The 23184-nt window shown below is 41.2% G+C and overlaps 1 protein-coding gene across 1 annotated transcript in view; it reads right to left on the bottom strand.

The window, feature by feature from the left end:
• Positions 1-4385: 4385 nt before the first annotated feature.
• Positions 4386-23184, bottom strand: part of IFNGR1 (interferon gamma receptor 1) — an 87005-nt gene continuing 68206 nt past the window's right edge. The window contains exons 3-7 of the mRNA XM_075862467.1: positions 22542-22711; positions 16079-16236; positions 13895-14048; positions 12295-12419; positions 4386-8161 (exon numbers count right to left, since the gene is read on the bottom strand). Coding sequence (XP_075718582.1) covers positions 7769-8161; positions 12295-12419; positions 13895-14048; positions 16079-16236; positions 22542-22711 — 1000 coding nt within the window. The 3' untranslated portion in view covers positions 4386-7768. The remainder of the gene's footprint in view (positions 8162-12294; positions 12420-13894; positions 14049-16078; positions 16237-22541; positions 22712-23184) is intronic.

The raw sequence follows: 23184 nt of genomic DNA, 5'->3' as shown, positions 1-23184 counted from the left end.
GATGACTTTGGTGAGAAATGTTTTACCTGTCCCACCGGGTGCATCTAAAAACAGGATTTCTCCCAAAGTACCATCTACGTTATGACACACGCGATCGAATATCATACGCTGTTCCGCTGTCAGACTCGAGACACCGTTTTGCAATGTTTCGGCCAGTTCCACTGGATTATAGTTTATTTCTGACGCATACTCCCTGTTAATGCGTTCCCCGTTTAAAGCTGATGCGGGCATACCATATTGAGAGACAGTTACATCTATAGGGGGTAATCCTATGTCTTGGATAGCCAGCAAACATTGATTCATATTACTTTCACGCAACATGTCGTTCAGTTCGCCGTTATTGTTTAGTTGTGCATTCCTGAAAAAGTCTTCAACTCATTTTTCCTGATATTTTTGCCACAACTGTGCAGCATCCAAAAGTCCACAAAAAAACTGCAAAATGGCAAACAAATGATGCAAGCGATGTGGACTATCGCTGACGCATGCTTTGGCCAAAGCGCCATCCCAATGCACTCGGCAAGCAGACTGGTAAGTAGGATATTCAATATTGTCAACTTTTCACAATTCAGCAAAAGAAGTAGGTCCTCGCACTGTATGTAGAAGTAAGCGTAAGTAATAGAATTCAGAGTTGTTTGGATGCAGACTCTTCCAATGACGTGTTCTTTTAAAATAATGGGCTCGCCATTCACAGCTGTTCCACGTCTTCTACGGTTGAAAACACCTTGTTGCTTATTATAAGTATAATATAACGGAATTTCGTTATATAACAGTGTTTTCGCGAAATCATCTGTTTCACAAAGTTGAATAGAGCTTTCGGGTATCTTTTAGAGCAATGACCCTCCTGCATACAAGGAGAGTTTCTATTTAAAGCGCCGCATGGCCCATGAACCATGTGCGTCTTTACAATCTCATGCAATATCAGATCCTCGTTCCGGTCAAGAAATTCAGCACTTGTGACTGTGTCAACAGTATTGTGACAAATTTTTTCTTGCAGCCACAGGAGAATGTGGACGTGTGGCAAGACACGCTTTTGCCACTCAACGCTGTACATGAAACAAAGAGCTGAACCGAAAACTTTTTGTTTTGTGATCAGGTCGATCATTAACTTCAATTTTAAGTGGAAAACTCTGGCTATAATATCATGCCTATCATAAGACGTCTGTCCTGCAAGAAGTTCTTGGCAAATTTCGTACTACTTTGGATTAGTTGTGAACGTTATGAAAAGGTCAGTCCGACCGTATTTTCGGACGTAGCAGAAAGCACCTTGTGTACGCTCATGCATGTAATGCGGACCGGTAAAACTGGATGGCAGGATTACTAATTGCCCTAAGTTTTCCACGTTATCTTGTTGCATGGTGTCTCGCAGATGCAAGTAATCTTCAGCGCATCAACATGTCTGGTTAGTGCGTATGTACACTAAACGCTCAGTCTCTATTTTCGCATACATGTCCATGATAAATTGGCTGAATAATCCTCGAAATCGTTGCAAATAGATAAAACGATTACGCCATGTCTGCAGCAGGTGTGAATAAAATTGCTGGGCTGATGTATTTTTATGAAAATTTGTTACCCTAGTAGTAGGATTAACTTGGTAGAGTCCAAAATTGTACCCATCTTTGCCGTGGCAATAAATTAAGATGTTTCGAAAATGCGTTGCAGGCAATCGTCGTGAGTGCGCAACACTCGCACTCCTGATCAACTAAAACCACTGCAACTTCATCTGTGAAAGGGGGGCGTTATACCTGGCACGGTGTTCAGCAGGGCGTCTATCTGCGCTGATGATCATTTTGTAGTCATTGCTTTGCCCCTGCGGAATAGACAGTAATGCAGCATTGAAACTATGCACGTGCAGATTCTCCTGATGCAGCATATTTTGAAGTGGAGATATAAGGTTACTATTTAGTTGTGGAAAGTTCTGACTTCTGATCTTGGTCTGTTCATTGTAATTTAATCTGAAATAAATCGGAAGAAATTTTGGCTCATTTTGTGGTAGCAAAGATCCGATGAGATGGTAAACTTGGCCTTGCACCTTGAAGGTTGGCATGAATGGTCCCTCTGTAATTAGTTTTGCCCCAAAAGATGTAATTTGGAATGTGCTGTTATACAAACGGATACAGTCTAAGAAGTTTTTTGATTGTGGATAGTCACCATTTAAAAGTTGTTTTATATGCTCTGGAGGTTCTTGAAATTTTTCAATGTGAACTTTACCACTTGAACAACAGATTCCATTTGGTTCTTTTCTCCATTTGAGAGCACCGCAAAAATTGCAAATTACGACCATACCACCTACGGAAGCGAATTCAGCATATTCAATCCTAGGGGAATACCTGCTGTTTCCTTATTGACCAAAGGAACATTGTTTGCCGCACCATACTCCTGAGACTCATCTGAATCTTCTGATGAAATAGACATTCTATTAAGAGTGTCGAATTTGATCAGCCTCTAAGCGTGATTGACGTTGTCCTGCTGTTTCTGCCTGCCGTATTTCATCTACTCTTTCCCTTTCAGTCAATAAATAACTTTCATTATCTTGGCGGGTGCATTCATAATTCTCTCTAGCAGATTCCAATCATCGTTGATATTGGTCTTCGCTTTCGAGAGCTCTGGCATAGTTGTGACGTTTGCGATCGGCGGTTAATCGCGCTTCTCTACTTTCTAGCTCTCTGACAACTGAAGCGAGATTCTCTGTCATTGAAAGTTCAGACTCGCGCGACGATGCGATGTCGGTCAGCAGATAGTCGTGATTCGCGTTCCTCTGCAGTGACGGAGAGGCCGCCATGCGAGCACGCTGTGTACTAAGCCGAGACTCACACTGGGTAGAAGTTTCTAATGCGCGATTTCTGGCCTGACGTTCTTGAGCTGCAGTAAGTGTCGCCTCATGATCTTCAAATTCTTGAGACCTAATTAGGGCCTGTTCACATCACCGTTCATTTCCGTTCCGGGGTTCCGTCGGGTGAACCCTGCAACGGAAAGTGAAACTGAAAGCACAGCTTTAGTTTCAGTCACCATTGATCTCAATGGTGACGGAAACATCGCTAATGCTTTCCGTTCGTCACAATTCCAGCTGGTTTCCGGTTTTCCGACAGAATCAATAGCGGAGTCGACTATGCTATTGATTCCGTCGGAAAACCGGAAACCAGCTGGAATGGTGACGAACGGAAAGCATTAGCGATGTTTCCATCACCATTGAGATCAATGGTGACTGAAACGGAAGCTGTGCTGTCACTTTCAGTTGCGGGGTTCACCCGACAGAACCTTGGAACGGAAAGCGAACGGTGATGTGAACAGGCCCTTAGTCTCATTATTTTTGCATTTCTGCTATTTTGAGAAATATTTGATCTTTTTCTGGAAGGCATTTACTCTCTTTAGACTGAGAGGCCGCTGTCCAAGCCCTTTGAGACAACCAATCAGATTAGTTTTTTCAGGCAGCTAGGTGGATGAAAGCAGCGAGCGGATTGGTTGCTTTATGTCTCTTCTATGTGTAATATCTAATACAGACAAAGGTTGGAACTGTTGTCCATAGCAACAATCAAATTACAGTTTAGATTCTTGTGAGGCAGCTAGAAGAATGAAAGCAGCAAGCTGATTGGTTATTTTATCTCCCTTCTATGTGTAAGAACCAAAATAAACAAATGTTGAAACTTTTGTCCATAGAAACCAATCAGATTGTAGTTTACATTCTTGTAAGGCAGCAGGTGAATGATAGCAGCGATCTTATTGGTTGCTATATCTCCTTACTTTGTGTAAAAATCAATGTAGACAAATGTTGGAGCTGTTGTCTATAACAACCAATCAAATTACAGTTCTTTTTTTCTGAGGCAGCTTGGACAATGAAAGCAGAAACCTGTTTGGTAGTTATATGTGCCTCCGATGCATAAAAACACAATATAGACGAAAGTTGGAGTTGTTGTCCTTAGCAACCAATCATATCACCGCTGTAATTTGTCTGAGGCAGCTTGAAAAATTTGCAGCAATCTGATTGTTATGTAAGGGAGGGGTTGCAATCAATCAGTATAGATTACATTTTGAGTAGTTGCCCACAGCAACCTACTGGTGTCTATTTTTCCAAGACAATACAAAATGAAAGTAAAAATGTGATTGGTTGCCATGGTTTACATGTGTTTGTTGTTGTTGTACTAATGCAATGTAAATGAATTTTTGAAAACAAAATTTGCATATCTTCTGATTGAGTGAACTGATTGCGATAAAATAAAACTAAATGTTACTTCAAGTTGACCCGTTTTTCTAAAAAAACTCCATGAGAATTGGGTCAGTAGTTTTTACGTGATGCGTGCACAAACAGACAAAAATGATCTTAATGCATTCTATCACTTATACGTTATTCCCAATTATTTTTTTTCGCAAATATTTTCAATGTACAGACACAAAGTTTACAGTTTTATTATATGTAGAGAGATTTGTTTTTCTTAAACATTTTTTTTTACACTTACTTGGGAACTTGAAGACCTGATCTTCTGATCCCCTGTACAATACACTACGTAAGTAGTGAAGTGTATTGTAAGGCTGGGTTCACACGACCTATTTTCAGACGTAATGGAGGCGTTTTACGCCTCAAATTACGTCTGAAAAAACGCCTCCAATACGTCGGCAAACATCTGCCCATTACTTTCAATGGGTTTGCGGATGTACTGTGCCGACGACCTGTCATTATACGCGTCTGTCAAAAGACGACGCGTAAAATTACAGCCTCGTCAAAGAAGTGAAGGACACTTCTTGGGACGTAATTGGAGCCGTTTTTCATTGACTCTAATGAAGAACAGCTCCAAATTACATCCGTAAAAGACGTGGCGAAAAACGCCAGTACATGCAATTACGTCTGAAATTCAGGAGCGGTTTTCTCCTGAAAACAGCTCCGTAATTTCAGCCGTAAATGCAGTTATCGTGTGCACATGCCCTAACTGTCATTTTTCAACTAACAGCTTATTAGGTCCTGCCTTTGGAAGGACCTAATAAGCTTTCGTACCTGGCCGACCAGGAAGCTGTTGCTAGGCTTCTTGGTTGCCATAGCAACCATCGGTACCCGCGATCATAGGGGCGATGGTGGGGTACAGAGGGAGCCCCCTCCCTCTGTTAGCCAGTTAAAGGGGTTAAACGGCGGTAACTGCGATCGACCCCGTTGCAGCGGGATGTCAGCTGTATTTTACAGCTGACACACGCTGAAGACGAAGCGAGCACAGCTCCTGTGCCTGCTTCATCTACAGAACTTGCCTGGTACGTCGGATTGCTTGAAGTTACTTGCAATGCCGACGTAGCAGACACGTAATTTAGTGGGAAGGGGTTAAGAGGTGTGTCCCAATTCTTTTGTTTGTCATATGGATGTATGTGTTTGCGGTGAGTGAATGAGAAAATTCTTGTTTACACTCAGAGGCTATAAATTTGCGCCTGGAATTTGTCCAGCCCTGCGGTTTTATAAAAACAAATACATTTTTCTGCAAATAGAAGTGTCAGCACTGGTAGTAATTATTAGTCAGAATTATGCAATATCCATACATGTATTAACAGAAAGAAAAATAGGTTTCTCTTATGTAAAATAGGATACAATTCGGTATTTTATGGCTTTTTTTTTTACACAGTATGCATTGCTGGCGAAAACACGGAAATAGTTCTACTGCTTGGGACTATAAACATTTCACTCATCCACATATGACTGTGTGGTGCTGTTTTCTTTAAGATTTCTCATACAGCTGCAGGAGAGCCGGCTGTCAAACACAATTCGACTACTCAAAGACAGCAGAGGCTCAGTCCGGTAAGTGTAGGTAAAGCAGAAGATCTGAAATCTTACATGTTGATAAATAGGATATGCAGCAAATTAAAAAAAAACGAGTTGATCCAGATAAAAAGCAGATATAAATAAAAATAAAAAAACAATTTTACTTAAAAGGGCTTATCTGGGGAAACAAAATTGATGGCCTATGCTCAGTATAGGCTATCAATATCTGATTGGTGGGGATCCATGGGGAGAAGCTGTAATACCAAGCTCCAGCTTAAAGAATGCCAGTGTTGTAAAGTATAGAGATGTATAAAGAAATGAGGTGGAAGCAGGGCTTGCCGGAGCATGGCAGCCCCTTCAAACAGCTGATCAGAGGGGGCACGAGACTTGGACCCCCAACGATCAGATATTTATGGCTTATACTGACATCCTTACCTATTTCCCCGGAGAACCACTAAATTTATTTCTAGTATTTAGGCTCCATGCACACGACCGTATTTTTCACCAGTAATTACGGACAGTAATTACGTACTCCTTCATTTCTATTGGCCACAGACACCTTTCAGTATTTTTACTGATCGGTGTCAGTGCTGAAAAAATTATAGAACCTGTCCTATTCTTGTAAGTACAGCAAGGACTCTCCCATAGAAGTCTATGTGAGCTTCCGTAAATACGGACGGCTATGGATGTGCATCCGTATACCGTCCGTATTTACGGAAGCGTTGCTATGCAATATGCTGATGACATCATTTGCACCCTCCCTCATTTTTTACGGATCCGTATGTACGGATGCAATACGGACCATATTTACGGACACCCTTCCGTATACACGGATGAAATACGGATACTTACGGATCCTTATTTACGGACAGTATTTCGTGATAGATGAAAATACGGTCGTGTGCATGGGGCCTTAAGCCTCATGCACAGGGCCGCGCCCGTAATCACAGCCCGCGATTGCGGGCACGGCGGGCTGCAGACGGCCGCATTTTTGTGCCGTGCTCCCATACAAATTATGGGATCACGGCCCGTAAAAAACGAAAAATAGGACATGCCCCATAATTCCAGGCACGGACACCCTTCCATAGCGATACAGAAAGGTGTCCGTGGCCAATAGAATCGGGCGGGTCTGTAATTGCGGACCGTATAGCTTTTTTTTACGGTCATGTGCATTAGGCCTTATACAGCGCCAACATATTCCCCTGGGCTGTATAGAAGTTGACCTCACTTGCTGTCCCCAGTCGGGCTCACACGACAAAGACATACAGATAAGGTATTTAGAGTGTAGGAGGAAACCCACGCAAAACATAGAAACTCCATGCAGATGTTGTCCTTGGTAAGATTTGAACCCAGTTCTGTAAGGCAACAGTGCTAACCACTAAGCCACCGAACAGTATAACTAACGTCAACAGTATAAAAATACTCAAAACTACATAATCCACGAGTCACCCAAGGCTGTCGCTGCTTCCCCCCCTTCTTCATGGTGTGTGCACATCACTAATTGTCAACAAGAGTCAATGGAAAGAGATGCTTTAGGTATTTTGTTTCCTCATCATAAGCATGGGTATATATAGATAACTTGTGTAAATATTGCATTTACGGCACTCATGTCCACATTCTGTAATGCTTTAAAAACGTTAGTAAAATGCTAGTTTCATAATTAAAGAGGAGCAGGCAAACAGTTATTCCTTTTGAAAGCTATTACGGTAACATCGGAAGACTTGTTTATGTACTCCAAGTTCCTGGACTTGGCAGACACGCTCATGCTCCATGCACACGACCGTAAAACTGACCCATTCGGTTCTATCGACACTTTTCCGTAGCGCTACGGATGGATGTTCCTGCCGTAGAACCGTGCTGGGAATTATGGAGCGCGTCCTATTTTTCAGCCATACTCCTATACTTTGTATGGGAGCACTGCCTGAAAATGACGGCCGGCCGTGCCCGCAATCGTGGGCTGTGATTACGGGCACGGTAGTGTGCATGGGGTTCTGCAAGTCAAAATTCAGCATGAGGAATGCCCACACCTGTTATAGTTTATAAAATACAATGTGGCTTGTCATATCCAAAAGAGTTTGTTACTGGTTTATGGTCTCTGAATGGTTCCTGCTTGGTAACGTCGTCCTCCGTTACACAAACAATACTAGAATCACTATTTTCAGTACGGTAATAGTGGTTATTGCTTGACTCCTCTTCTCTATCTTGGTCTTCGTATGCTTTCTGCTCCATTTCTTCTTGAGAGCTTTTGTCTCCATGATTATTACGCTCTATGTCATTTGAATCATCTGGCACACTCAAGTCCTTATCTGCTTCCTGTGGTGTAATTTTCTCTTCAGATGAGTCGACTGGAGATGCAGACACTTGATCATACTTGGTCACTTGATCAGACGGAATATAAATTTTAGTAGTCATGACTTCTGCAAAGCTTTTCTGTAAAATTTAAAAAAAAACAAACAGTAAAATATGAGGAAAATCTTCATTCAATATCAATGTATTTTTTTAAACTGTGATGAATAGAAGACACTACAAGTAAATGAAAACCCGAGTGAAATCGGTATTTTTTCTCCTTCCACAAAGTGGAAAGTATTAAAAATTAAATAATAATTTGTCATGTTTTCCTATGTTGGCCACCAGAGGGAGCACTTCCCAGAATTACAGCAAGGTGAATCAGGCAAAGCAGCCTGACTTACAGCTGATGTAAATGTCGGAGGGAGACTCACCCCCTCCCTATTTTGGATACAAGCCAGGAAAAGGTGTCAAATTGCTAAGCAGTGTCCAGCTCCCATTTTGGGAGTGCTTTTACAATGGCAGCAGGTAAAAGGCTAAGAATGTAGGAAGACAAGAGGGAGACGGAGACCCTGTGGTGAATGACTTTTCGGTTTACACAACGTGTTTTTGACACCTTTTTTGGGCGCATTTTACGTACCGAAAACTGCATTAAAAAAAGAAGGCTTGATTACGCTTTTCATTTACGCAAATGGGAAAGCGCGCGGTTAGTACATACAATGCGCTTTTTTTACACACACGTTTTTAAAAAACCGCGTTGTGTAAATAAGGAAGTGTTGAGTCAATTCTTTTGCACGTAAAACACGCCAAATGATCCCATGGTCAATGGGAGTCCTAATTATGCGCCCAAAAAAAGCGCACACAACACGTAAAAAAATACGCAAAAAAAGTCAAACGCTTTATTAAGCTTCCCATTTACATCAATGGTAAAGAGACCAGTTAGCTTTTTACGCAAGCGTTTTTAAAAAACAAGTTGCGTACAAAAGAAACGTTGGATCAATTCTTTGGTGCTTAAAATGCGCCAAATGTTCCCAGTCGATAGGTATAGATCAGCAGCACAGGATAAATTTTTCAATGTTCCCAGTCAGTGGGAGTCCTAAATACGCGCCCAAAAACTTGCAAAAAGCGCACACAAAAACCCTGTATAAAAAAACAAAAACGGAAGTGTGCATGGCCCCATAGAAATTAATGGGAAAACGGATAGAACACTCAAGCATTTCACTGAAGTGTGTTTGAGGCCTAACTATTTTTTTTGCAGGTTCCACTGGGCCTATTGGACTATGTCGTAGATTCGGTGGACTACTGCGATGATCTACTTTTTTTTTTTTTTAAATGGTTAGCGAGGGTTGTGTGGGGGAGTTTTTATTTCAACAAAAGTATTTTCTTATGGCTCTGTGTTTCTTTAATACTTTATTAGCGCCTTAGTAATGGCAGTTGTCTGTCTGACGACGTCCATTACTGAGGCCAGGCTTAGTGTTAGCTAGTAAAAAGGCTGCAACTAATCCCCCATTATTACCCCGATATCCACCGCCACCAGGGGTTCTGGGAAGAGCCAGGAACGATCCAGTACCCGACAATCTGTAGTGATGTTCGGGCACTGGGGCAGCCGCAGACTGGTATTATGTGGCTGGGAAGGGCCAAAAATCGTGGCCGTTCCCACCCCTGTAATGCTAGGCTGCTGTTGCTGTGTTGTATCTGGCTGGTTCTGAAAATGGGGGGGACCCCACGCCATTTTTTTAAATTATTTTTTTTAAACGATACCACACACACTCCCCCTAGACACCCACGCACGCACGCACACACACACGCGCACACACACACACATACATTCGGCCAGTCTTCACCAAAATGGCACCAGATTTCCCCCTACAAACTGGCTTCTATGCTGGGTCGCTCTGAACTGCGCATGCGCAGAACAGAGCTAGACGCCAGAGGAAGTAACGAACGGCTCCCGTTCGTTATGTCCTATGCCCTGTAGCTGCCATATTCCATCTGTGTCGTTAAGGGACACATACACAGATGAAAGAAAACATGGCAGCCCCCCAGTATTGTAAAAAAGTGTTAATAAAAAAAACCATTTTTATGCACCTTTCCTTTAAACTGTATTTTCTAAAGATAGATAAATAGGAGATGCATCTAGGATAGGACATTTCCTATAAACTTTGAAATCATAACGGGATACATTTATTTATATGGCATTTATAGGTGTGTCTGCCAGAGCTGGGACCCACATCTATGTTGATAATGGGGGTCCCCTGACGGGGCGGTTGCTGGCCAGAGGTGCGACCCGCATCTTTTAGACATTTATGGCATATCCTTTGAATGGGAATAACCATTTTACCCCTTGCTCCAACCTTACCCCCTTAACGCTCAGCGACATACTATTCCGTCGTGCTAAGTGCATCGTTCGCGCTCAGCGACTGAATAGTACGTCGAGGGAGGAACAGCCATTTCAGCCGTCTTCCCAACACATACAGGAGCTGTGACAGCTGCTGTCTCCTACAGCAGTTTCTGCAGCTCCTTCAGCGGGGACCGATCACTGTGTCCCCGCTGATTAACCCATTTTTAAGCCGCATTCAATAGCGATCGCGGCTTCTTAGGGGTTAAGCGACCATCGTCGGCCCGCTACACGATAGTGGATATGGCAACCGGACGCCTAATAATGGCGTCTACGGAAGCCTAGTGGGTCCTGACTAAGTCAGGACCCACTATGCTTGCTGTCAGCGAGTAGCTGACAGCTCTAATACACTGCACTACGCATGTAGTGCAGTGTATTAGAATAGTGATCAGGGCCTCCTGCACTCAAGTACACTAGTGCGACAAAGAAGTAAAAAAAAGTTTTAAAAAGTTGTGTAAATATAAAAAATAAAAGATTTAAAAGTAACAAAAGTAATAATCCCCCTTTTTCCCTTATCAGTCATTTATTATTAATAAAAAAATAAAATAAACTATACATAATTGGTATCACCGCGTCTTTAACGGCCTGAACTACAAAAGTATTTCATTATTTATCCGGCACGGTGAACGCCGTAAAAGAAAATAATAATAAACCATACCAGAGTCACAATTTTTTGGTCACTTCACTTCCCAAAAAATGAAATAAAAAGAGATGAAAAAGTTGCATTTATCTAAAAATGGTACTGATCGAAACTGCAGTTCGTTACGCAAAAAACAAGTCCTCACACGGCTGCTGTTGCTGTGTTGTATCTGGCTGGTTCTGAAAATGGGGGGGGGACCCCACGTCATTTTTTTAAATTGTTATTTTTTTTTTTTAAAACTATGCCACACACACTCCCCCCTTGCACGCACGCACACATACATGCATGCATTTGGCTGGTCTTCACCAAAATGGCACCGGCTTTCCCCCTACAAACCGGCTTCCATGCTGCGTCGCTCTGAACTAGGCATGCGCAGAACAGAGCTAGACGGCAGAGGATGTAACGAACGGCTCCCGTTCGTTATGTCCTATGCCCTGTAGCTGCCATATTCAATCTGTGTATGTGTCGTTAAGAGACACAAACACAGATGAAAGAAAACATAGCAGCCCCCAGTATTGTAAAAAAGTGTTAATACAAAAAAATAAAGTAAACATAATATATTAATAAAAAAAAAAACATAAATAATAAAAAAAAAATGGGGGGAAGTTGCTGGCCAGAGGTGCGGCCCGCATCTTTTAGACATTTATGGCATATCCTTTGAAAGGGGATAACCATTTTACCCCTTGCTCCAACCTTACCCCCTTAAAGACTAAGCCATTTCTGTCATTCAGGACCACATAATTGTTTTTCTTTCTACCTCCCTATATTCTGACTGCCATAACTTAAAGGCTATGTAAACCTTTGAGGGCATTTTTTTTTTGTAAAATAAATTGCTTAGTCAGTGTAACTTTGTAAAAATAGTTTGTTTTTTTTTAAAATAGTTTTACTTTTGGAGATACAGCTGTTCTGTATTCTCTATACAGAATAGTTGCATCGCTCGTTTTACACTGAATCCGTCAGTCCCGCGGACCTGACGGGTTCAGTGTCGGCGGATCCTGTGTGTCTGTGACACACAGGATTTACCTGTAAATGATAACATCTAAGTTCATAACACCTCCAGTTACGGAGTCCTCTGCCAGAGCACTACCGATGCTCTGGCTGGGAGTCTATCCTTATATTTTTTTGCCTAGTGTGGTCAAAGTGCGGTGAAATTGCATTTTTTGCAGCACTTCCATGAAAATCATGGCAAATTGACCGGAATGTGTAAATAGACATAAAACTACAAACTTATCAACTTACCAATGACAATGGGAGCATGGATTTGGCTTCTATTCTTTTCTTTAAAATGAAGAGACTTAAAGCAAGCAAAAAAAACACCACTGCTAAAATGGAAAAAATTATAGCATATAGTTTGTTAGAAGTACCTAGGAGGGAAGAAATAAAACAATTATTTTTCAGGCACTGACCTGTATCTCTATAGCTAGGCATAGTTTGTTGACAGTTTATTCCCCATACATAAAAGTACTTCATTTGTTCAGAGTGCACTCCTATCACCACGCTCCCGACACTGCAAAAACGAAGCTAAAACAACCTGTGCTATAGGTAAACCGATAGAGGACTGTGCTTACTACTAAGGCCTGATACACACGAACGTGTTAAACAGCGGTCGTCCCACGGACCTATGTAATTTAATGTGGTCGAACACATGGCCGTTGTTTTAACGCACCGTGTGAAGGGTCCGTGGGAAAATAGGACATGTCCTATCTTTTCACGCATCACGCATCCCTTCATAAACTCTCAACTATGGGGGATGCGTGACATCGCGTCCCACAGCGCTGAGCACGGATGCACCTCAGACGTGAAAAACTGCAGTTTTTCACGTCCAAGACGCGCCACGCTCGTGTGAATCAGGCCTAAATGTGTGACTGCTCTAATACAGAAGACAGGTGCAGTCATACTTTGTAATGAGCACAGTGCTCAATGCTTTTCTATTCATACTTCCCCGGCACAAAGTTGCATGAACTTAGTCTTTGCAAGAAGGAGAATCGTGGCCATGGGAGCTGTAGAGCAGTGGTGGTCAAATCTGTTCTTCAATATACACAAACAATCCACTAAAAATCTCTTCTGCAAGTCTAGGAAAAGAACTGAAAAACATGCACTGTTCGATCTTGAGGAACGTTTCTGGTCACCACTGATGTTGAAGGAGGAAGTAGTTGCCAGGGAACCCACGAATGACTAAGAAATCAGCACAAATTAAGTTTGATAAATAAAAATCAGTATTTTCTTCCTGGTGCTGAATAAGGGTGAATTCACATGTTGCGTAATTAAATTACTAATTGTCTTAGAGTGGAAACCCCTTTAAGACAATTAGTAACGGTTTGTTTAAGTGTCAAAGCTTCAGAAGCAGCAGACACTTTGTATAAAATCGGGAAAACACAAGTTCCACATACATCTTGCGCTAATCAAAAAAAACATGGAATACAAGGTGGGGTGGATTACATTTTCGCAGCACATACGATGAACAACAAGGTGTGAACACAGCCTTAGGCCTCATGCACACGACCGTAAAAACACCCGTTATGGCGGGTCGTAATTACGACCCGCCATAACGGGCTCATAGACTTCTGTTACCCACGGGTACCTTCCCGTTTTCTCACGGGAAGGTGCCCGTGCCGTTAAAAAAATAGAACATGTTCTATTTTACGGGCCGTGCTGCTATACTTTATAATGACAGCACGGCTCGCAAAAGCGGCCGGCTGCCCGCGGCCGGCCGTGCTCGTAATTACGAGTCGTAATTACGAGCACGGTCGTGTGCATGAAGCTTTACTAGTATCAATTTTGAAGGACACAATACTTTGTTGATAGCGAATAGGAACAGCATAACATATTCATAGCTTACCATTCGTTACAGTAGTACTTATGCATATTTCCTCAGATTTTTTTATAGTCATAGGGACAGTGTCGGAAATGCCTTGTGCCGAAAAACAATACTTGCTATTGTTTGTAATTAAAATACTGATGCTACATCCAAAATGATCACATTCTTCTGTTTCCTGGGGCATAAACACAAATATTAATTACTAGGAGTATAACACTTAAAATGTATTATTTTAGGCTTTTGTACTTTAACCCTGCTGTCTAATAGACGGCAGAACTGTCTAAGTGGATAGAGCGTGCGGACACCAACTGGTGACGTCACTCACCAGGACCTGCTCATCCACTCCATTTTGAAGCAATGAGTAGGAAGAGGTGGCTTCAAAAATGTTTCCAGTTCACCGGCGCTCAAAGAAAGACTCAAGAACTTGCCAATGTGTGCATTGACTTAGTGCGCTCTGTGTGCTGCTATAGGACTACCTCCTCAAGACAAGGTTCTGGGTTTGTATTAACACCTTGCTGCCGCAGCCATTTTTTTATTTTTATTTTGGTTCTTCTTTCCTGCTTTCCAAAAGTTATAACTTTATTTTTTTTCAATCGACATAGCTGCATAAGGGCTTGTTTTTCGTGTGAGACAGGTTGTAGTTTTTAATACAAAAAGTTGATCAGCACATCCTAACGAAATGACATAAATGTGCAGGTGCAAAACAAAAATCCATTGCAACAACACTGTCACGATCCGTGCGTATGTGGACCCACTAGGCCGCACCGCTGTAGCGGAGTAGCAGCTGGCGAAACAACAGCCCTAGTACAAAAGTATCTTTAATAGTCCAGACAGTAATGGAGACTCAGTACAGATGAACTTGTAGACACCAGATGTGGTGTATATCAGCAGGCGTGACCGGTGGCACCACACGACTGCAACATGTTAAGGCACAGGAACAAATATAGCACAGAATACAGGTAGCAGGGCACGGGAAACAACGGGAACAGGATAACACTAAGGGACCATTTGCTAAGACTAACATGGGTAAACACAACAACGCTCAGGCAATGAATGAAAGGGCAGAGCCCTTTTTATAGTCCGGGGTGATCATGGGCTAATTACAAATTTTCCTCATGTGTGTGCACTGGCCCTTTATGGCAGGACGCAAGCGCGTGCTCGGACCCCATGGGAACTAGTGCAGCTATGCAGAAGTGAGTGCCGGCATCACTTAGGAGGGAGATGCCGCCCGGCACTCACTTGTCCATGGCCGCTGGGGGCAGGTAAGCACGACGGTCCGCGGCTGTGGATGTTACAAGCACTATGCGAGCAACAAGACCACAAATAATCAGTTTACTGTACTTAGACAACGTGAGGATCTTAACGTACATTTTGATCAAACTATGTGAGCCCATTTACCATGACATACTTCTATTTTGCCCAAGGGCATTTTTAAATAAAGTGAAGCGGCTTCCTACCCACCCAGAGTTCAATATGGTGACACAAAAACAAAAACGACACTATATAAACTTGGTGTTGCCGCAATCATAACCTGCAGAATAAAGTTATTATGCTATTTATACCACACAGTAAATGCGTTAATTTACGATGTCAAAAAGAATGGTGAAATTTCTAAGGTTTTTTTCTCATTACCCTCCAATAAAGTAAATAAAAGTTCATTAATAAATTATATCTACCTCAAAATTATGCTATAGAAAAATACAACTTGTCCCGCAAAGAACAAGCCCTCACATGGCTATGTTTTACAAAAAATAAAAAAAAGTTATGATGTTTGAAATCGCTCCGTCATTAAGGCCCAAAATAGGCCGGTCACTAAAGGGTTAGATATAGACAACGTGCATTTTATGGCAACTGCAATGAATGAGAGCTCTATTGATAGATAGATACTTTATATGCATCTCCCTGGTACCGCCCTTCTCCAGATACCAGGGAGATGCATATAAAGTATTAATATTATTGCTATCCTGCCTTAATTAGGCCTACAGAAGTACAATAGAGCAGTCACAAAATCCCATGCCCTCTGCTGACTCTGTCCCAGCCTATACACCAAAGCCAACAAGTGTGATACAGACAACAGGAAGTGCCAGCCTATTGTTAAATGTGGATAGACTCAAATATAAAAAAATATGTTTAGAATAAAAACAGGATTAGCATACATTTTTGGTAAATTGTTATTTTTAAACTATTTTGTAATTAATAAAATACCTCTATTTCATTTCCAAAAGATATGTCATATATAAGGTCCGTCACATAGTCTCCTACGTTCCTTTTCTCATTAACATTTGGCACATGTGGGTACCAAATATCAATGTTAATAAACTTCCCATCAACAGAGGCATTTAGAGTAGGAGGTCCAATAATACCTTTAAAAAGAAGACACAAAAAGGACACAATTAAATATAAAAATGAAACAGAAAATAAGAATAATCCTTTCAAAAAATGTTTATCTATTGGACTAAAAAGATGTTCGTACTCTGGATGATTTAAAAATTCCCACTACATTCATGCCGACCCATCAGCAGGGCGAGTCCCTGTGAAATTCTGCGTCAACATGTCACTTCTTGATGCAAAACCGCCATGAAAAGGCAGATTAGCCCCATGGGGCTAAACTGCGTGCAGAAAGGCGGTAATTTTTAACTGCAAAACACTACAGATATCCGAGGGTCAGTCTCAGATTTCTGCTGCGGTTTCTCTGCCAATTTGATGTCTGATTTTTAAAAATACATTGTGTTAACATAGTCTGATTGTGATACAGGAGTGAAGCATGTATTACTGAAGGATAAGGCTTGTTCATACCTCCCAACAATTGAATTCGGAAAAGAGGGACAATATTAAGCCACGCCCCTAACCACGCCCAATATCCCGCATAAGCCCATCAAATCACGGCCAGATCCTTCTTCAAATAACACGCACACATTCTCACTGCGGATCTCTAGACTGTCTGGATATCACAGATATTATGGGTCAGGTTATATCGTCTTTGTGTTACTTTTCCTAACTTGGGTATAACATTTGCTCATCACGGCAGCAGCAGCAGCTGAAGGACAAACCAAAAGGCTGAGAACAATGAAAGTCAAGAGGGAGACCCTGTGGTGGATGACTTTTCAATTGACAGGTAGCAGAGATACATTATGGCGATTTTTTTATTTTCAGTTGTGTAACTCTGCTACTGGTCAATGGAAATATCATTCACCAGAGGGAAAAATGTTTCCCCCTGGCGGAGTACCACAACTAAAGACCTGGGAATCAGACATTATGGGGTAACATTTTTCCCTGTAGTGGATGACTTTTCAGCTGACAGTTAGCAGAGTTACATGAATGGGGAATTATTTTTTATTGATGTCTAGTTTCTATTGCAGCGCAGGGAAGACAGAAGTCGTTGGAGGTAAGAAGTTTTTTTATTCTTCATATTACTAACTTAATTTTTTTGTTTTGCAGGTTCCGCTGGACTGTTTGGTCTACGTCGTAAATTCATTGGACTACTGCAATGATCTATGTTTTTTTTAAAAATAAAATTGTGAAAGAGGGTTGTGTGGGGGAGATCTTATTTCAATAAAAAATACTTTATTACGTCTGTGTTTTTTTTAATACTTTATTAGCGCCTTGGCAATGGCAGTTGTCTGACCGCGTCCATTACTAAGGTGGGGCTTAGTGTTAGCCGGTAAAAAGCCTGCAACTAACCCCCATTATTACCCTGGTACCCACCACCACCAGGGGGTGCTGGGAAGAGCCGGGTAGGATCCAGTATCCGACCATCTGTAGAGAAAAGCTCAAGAAGTGAAATGCACTTCTCTTTACGAGACGTTTTTTTTTACGAGTCGTTTTTTCAAACGGCCGCCTTAAAAAAAACGCCCTGTCAGGAAACAAATCGCCTTTTTCCCATTGAAATCAATGGACAGATGTTTGTAGTCGTTCAGCCTCCGTATTTTTAGCAGTTTTTCGGGTCGTTTACGGCCCAAAAAATGTCTGAAAATAGGCTGTGTGAACATACCCTTACTATGAATGCATCTTAGTGGTTTCGGAGGATTGAAACCCGCATGCAACACATTTGTGCAAAATCCATTCAGCATTTCGCCTCTACCCTAGGTGCCCTAATGCTAATCATTTTGTGCTTCAGGTTTAGAAACTTCAGCTACCAGTCACACAAAGATGGTGGTTCACTACAGACATTGTGGGTACAGTGCTGTGAAAAAGCATTTGCCCCTCACTTTCTTCCATTTTTGCTAATTTGTAAAATTAAAATGTTTCATATAATCTAATTAATTTTAACCCCTTCCCTCTTTGGCCACTTTTAACCTTCCTGACAGAGCCTCATTTTTCAAATCCGACATGTTTAAATTTATGTGGTAATAACTTTGGAATGCTTTTACCTATCCAAGCGATTCAGAAATTGTTTTCTCGTGACACATTGGACTTTATGTCACTGGCAAAATTTGCTCGATACATTCAGTATTTAATTGTGAAAAACACCAAAATTTTTGCAAAAAATTTCTAAAATTTGCATTTTTCTAAATTTAAATGTATCTGCTTGTAAGACATGCACAAAATTGCTGCTAATTAACATCCCCCATATGTCTACTTTAGATTGGCATCATTTTTTGAACATCCTTTTATTTTTCTAGGACGTTACAAGGCTTAGAACTTTAGCAGCAATTTCTCACGTTTTCAAGAAAATTTCAAAAGGCTATTTTTTCAGGGACCAGTTCAGTTGTGAAGTGGTTAGGGGGCCTTATATATTAGAAACCCCCAATAAGTCACCTCATTTTAAAAACTTCACCTCTCAAAGTATTCAAAGCAGCATTTAGAAAGTTTCTTAACCCTTTAGACATTTCACAGGAATTAAAGGAAAGTAGAGGTGAAATTTACAAATTATTATTTTTTTTGCAGAAATTCAATTTTAATCAATTTTTTTTGTAACACAGAAAGTTTTACCAGAGAAATGCAACTCAATATTTATTACCCAGGTTCTGCAGATTTAGGAAATAATCCACATGTGGCCCTAGTATGCTTATGGACTGAAACACAGGCCTCAGAAAAAATGGAGCACCTAGAGGATTTTGGGGCCTCCTTTTTATTAGAATATATTTTAGCCACCATGTCAGGTTTGATGGGCTCTTGCGGTGCCAAAACAGTGGAAATCCCCCAAAAGTGACCTCATTCAGAAAACTACACACCTCAAGGAAATTATCTAGGGGTATAGTTAGCATTTTGACCCCACAGGTTTATTGCAGAAATTAATGGAAATAGGCCGTAAAAATTAAAATCTACATTTTTTCAAATAAAATGTAAGTTTAGCTAATTTTTTCTCATTTCCACAAGGACTAAAGGAGAAAAAGCACCACAAAATTTGTAAAGCTATTTCTCCCGAGTAAAACAATACCCCACATGTGGTCATAAATGGCTGTTTGGACACACGGCAGGGCTGAGAAGGGAAAGTGCGCCATTTGGCTTTTGAAGCTCAAATTTAGCAGGAATGGTTGAAGAGGCCATGTCGCATTTGCAAAGCCTCTGAGGGGACAAAACACTGGAAACCCCCCACAAGTGACCCAATTTTTGGAAGCTACACCCATTGAGGAAATTGTCTAGTGGTATAGGGAGCATTTTGACCAAACAGGTTTTTTGCAGAAATTATTGGAATTAGGCCGTGAAAATTAAAATCTAAATTTTTTCAAAGAAAATGTAGGTTTAGCTATTTTTTTTACATTTCCACAAGGAGGAAAAGCACAGAAAAATGTGTAAAAACAATTTCTCTTGAGTAAAACAATACCCCACATGTGGTCATAAACGGCTGTTTGGACACACAGCAGGGCTTAAAAAGGAAAGAGTGCTATTTGGCTCCGTGGATGGTGGCACTGACTCAGCTTCTGAGCCGGTGTCCACCATTTTTCATATGGATACCGCAAAATGCGGTAAGTACTAGCTTTCCATGATGTATCCATACGATAAATGTCGGGAAGGGGTTAAATTGGCACATGGAAGAGGAAGGGTAAAACTTCTGGTCAGGAAGTGGTTAATGATAAAACAGAAGAATTAACACTGCAAACAATTTAAATCCAATATACACTTATTGTATGAAGTAAAACTCCATAAACATAAATATTAGTTCACTCTAAAAAGAAAAATCCCTCAGTACTTAGGGTTGAAATTGATTTCTTATTTAAGGGGTTGTTATGATATACCTTACACTAAACAATAGCATATCAAGGGAAAGAAGAGGAATTGGAATTTCCCTAGCATCCCTGTAAGTTATTACCAGGTCACTCCTGCAGCAGTAAAATTATGCAATTGATTATTTAAAGGGGTATTCCCATCTTAGACATTTATGGCATATCCAAAGTATATTAGGACCCTGGCTGCCATAAAAAGCACCGACACCCTGCAATCGCATGCAGGGTGCCGGTGGGGTGGAAGAGGGAGCCCCCTCCCTCCAAAACCACTTAGATGCGGTGCTCGCTATTGAGCGACGCATCTAAGGGGTTGAACGTTGCTCCAAGCCCTCAGCTACCAGATACCAGAGGTAGCTGAGAGCAGGGAGGTTTTCATCCTAATAATTTATTCTGATGCAGCGGCGTGAAAAGGCGTATGCATCAGAATAAAGCCCGTTAGTGGCCGACGTCAAGAGGCGTATTGGCGTTCACTAACGGGTTAAAGGTAAACTAAAATTTTAAGTAATTAAGTTGCATAAATATCAACATACAATAGCCTCTACTGGGTCATCATAATAAAAATGCCGGCTCAACCTGCGAAGCCACTGGCCAGTGACAACTTGTAGAACATCTGGGCAGCATGCACACAATTGGCTGAAATAAAACAGCCAGTCAACGCTGATCACTGCAGCCAACAACAGCCAACCAGTGGCCACTATAATGAATGGAACATTGTGCAGGCTGAATAGTAAACCTTCACTTCAAGATAGCTATAATGTGGCTATACCGCACATCAAGTGGATGATACTTCTCATCAGAACGCCCAGCTAGTAAAAGTAGTAAAAACGCCCCGATGTACGCACATAATACACGCCCAGTTGTACTTTTACTTTTCAACACGCCCAGTTGTACTTTTGCAAGCCTCATTTGCATAAATACAAAAATGGTCATAACTTGGCCAAAAATGCTCGTTTTTAAAAAATAAAAACGTTACTGTAATCTACATTGCAGCGCCTATCTGCTGCAATAGCAGATAGGGGTTGCAAAATCTGGTGAGAGCCTCTTTAAATTAATCAGAAATACACTCTATACATTGTTAATGTGCTAAATGACTATTCTAGCTGCAAACGTCTGGTTTTTAATGCAATATCTACATAGGTGTATAGAGGCCCATTTCCAGCAACCATCACTCCAGTGTTCTAATGGTACATTGTGTTTGCTAACTTTGTTAGAAGGCTAATGGATGATTAGAAAACACTTGTGCAATTATGTTAGCACCGCTGTAAACAGTTTTGCTGTTTAGAGGAGCTATAAAACTGACCTTCCTTTGAGCTAGTTGAGAATCTGGAGCATTACATTTGTGGGTTCGATGAAACTCTCAAAATGGCTAGAAAAAGAGAGCTTTCATGTGAAACTCGACAGTCTATTCTTGTTCTTAGAAACGAAGGCTATTCCATGCGAGAAATTGCCAAGAAACTGAAGATTTCCTACAACGGTGTGTACTACTCCCTTCAGAGGACAGCACACACAGGCTCTAACCAGAGTAGAAAGAGAAGTGGGAGGCTCAGCTGCACAACTGAGCAACAAGACAAGTACATTAGAGTCTCTAGTTTGAGAAATAGACGCTTCTCAGGTCCTCAACTGGCAGCTTCATTAAATAATACCCGCAAAACGCCAGTGTCAACGTCTACAGTGAAGAGGCGACTCCGGGATGCTGGCCTTCAGGGCAGAGTGACAAAGAAAAAGCCATATCTGAGACTGGCTAATAAAAGGAAAAGATTAATATGGGCAAAAGCACACAGACATTGGACAGAGGAAGATTGGAAAAAAGTGTTATGGACAGACGAATCGAAGTTTGAGGTGTTTGGATCACAAAGAAGAACATTTGTGAGATGCAGAGCAACTGAAAAGATGCTGGAAGAGTGCCTGACGCCATCTGTCAAGCATGGTGGAGGTAATGTGATGGTCTGGGGTTGCTTTGGTGCTGGTAATGTGGGAGATTTGTACAAGGTAAAAGGGATTTTGAATAAGGAAGGCTATCAATCCATTTTGCAACGCCATGGCATACCCTGTGGACAGCGCTTGATTGGAGCCAATTTCATCCTACAACAGGACAATGACACGAAGAACACCTCCAAATTATGCAAGAACTATTTAGGGAAGAAGCAGCTGGTATTCTATCTGTCATTCTCACAAAGATATTCAAAAACTTTGATTGGTGTGGGTATAGGTGCCCTACCTTTAATTCCCATTGGCATTTGTCTGCTCTCCTTAGAAAGCACTGTACAGACAGTAAGAAGTATAGAGTCCATATATGACTCCTCGAGGAGAGTAACAAAAAATGTCTCAATGACATGAAGTTGTATGAACAGACAGCTAGACGATGCAAGCTTGCTGCTTACCCAGTCATGGCTATATTTTAGTTGAAAAATACATGGGGCTGATATATAGCATGCTTATGCATACCTGTGATAAGACTACTCCAAATGCACAAACCAATTTATAAAATCATAGTTTCTTACCGTCATTAATCAAGTAGAATTCAGTTTTTGCATATTTACTCATTTCAGACCCGACAAAAGCTTTCACGCGAATCTGATAATGAACATAAGGATCGATAATCTTTTCAGAAAGATCACAGTAATTATGTGAAATGTTCGCACAAGTCTCTACAATGGTCCAGATATTGTATCTGAAATACAAATGACAAGTTAGCAGTTATATTTTTAGAATCTAACAATAATAGATTGGCAATATTTTCTGTCATGAACACACAAAAGGTGTATGTGCCTGTGGTATGATTTATCTCAGTACTAGAAGAGGAAGCTATAGCCACACTTGAATATCTCGGAGCTGGCAGTAGACCGGAGATTTCTGTTAGCAGATCTTGACATGTCTGTGGTGATAAGCAGACATGCCTGATCTGATTGTACACCCCTTCAGATGTGTATGGCAGTGGCTTATTCCTGCTACTACCAAACATGCTTGTTCAGATTACACACAAGTTTATGTTGGAATGCTTTATTTCAGCTTTAAAGGTGTTGTTCAATCATAAAAAATATTGATAGCTTATCCTCAGGATAGGTCATAAACACTTGATTGGTGGGGATCCGACTCACGACACTCACACCGATCAGCACTGCGTCCCTTTCATTACAGTCACTT

This window comes from Rhinoderma darwinii, chromosome 4, assembly GCF_050947455.1.
Source record: "Rhinoderma darwinii isolate aRhiDar2 chromosome 4, aRhiDar2.hap1, whole genome shotgun sequence".
NCBI lineage: Eukaryota > Metazoa > Chordata > Amphibia > Anura > Rhinodermatidae > Rhinoderma > Rhinoderma darwinii.
This window is presented reverse-complemented; position numbering and strand designations above follow the sequence as displayed.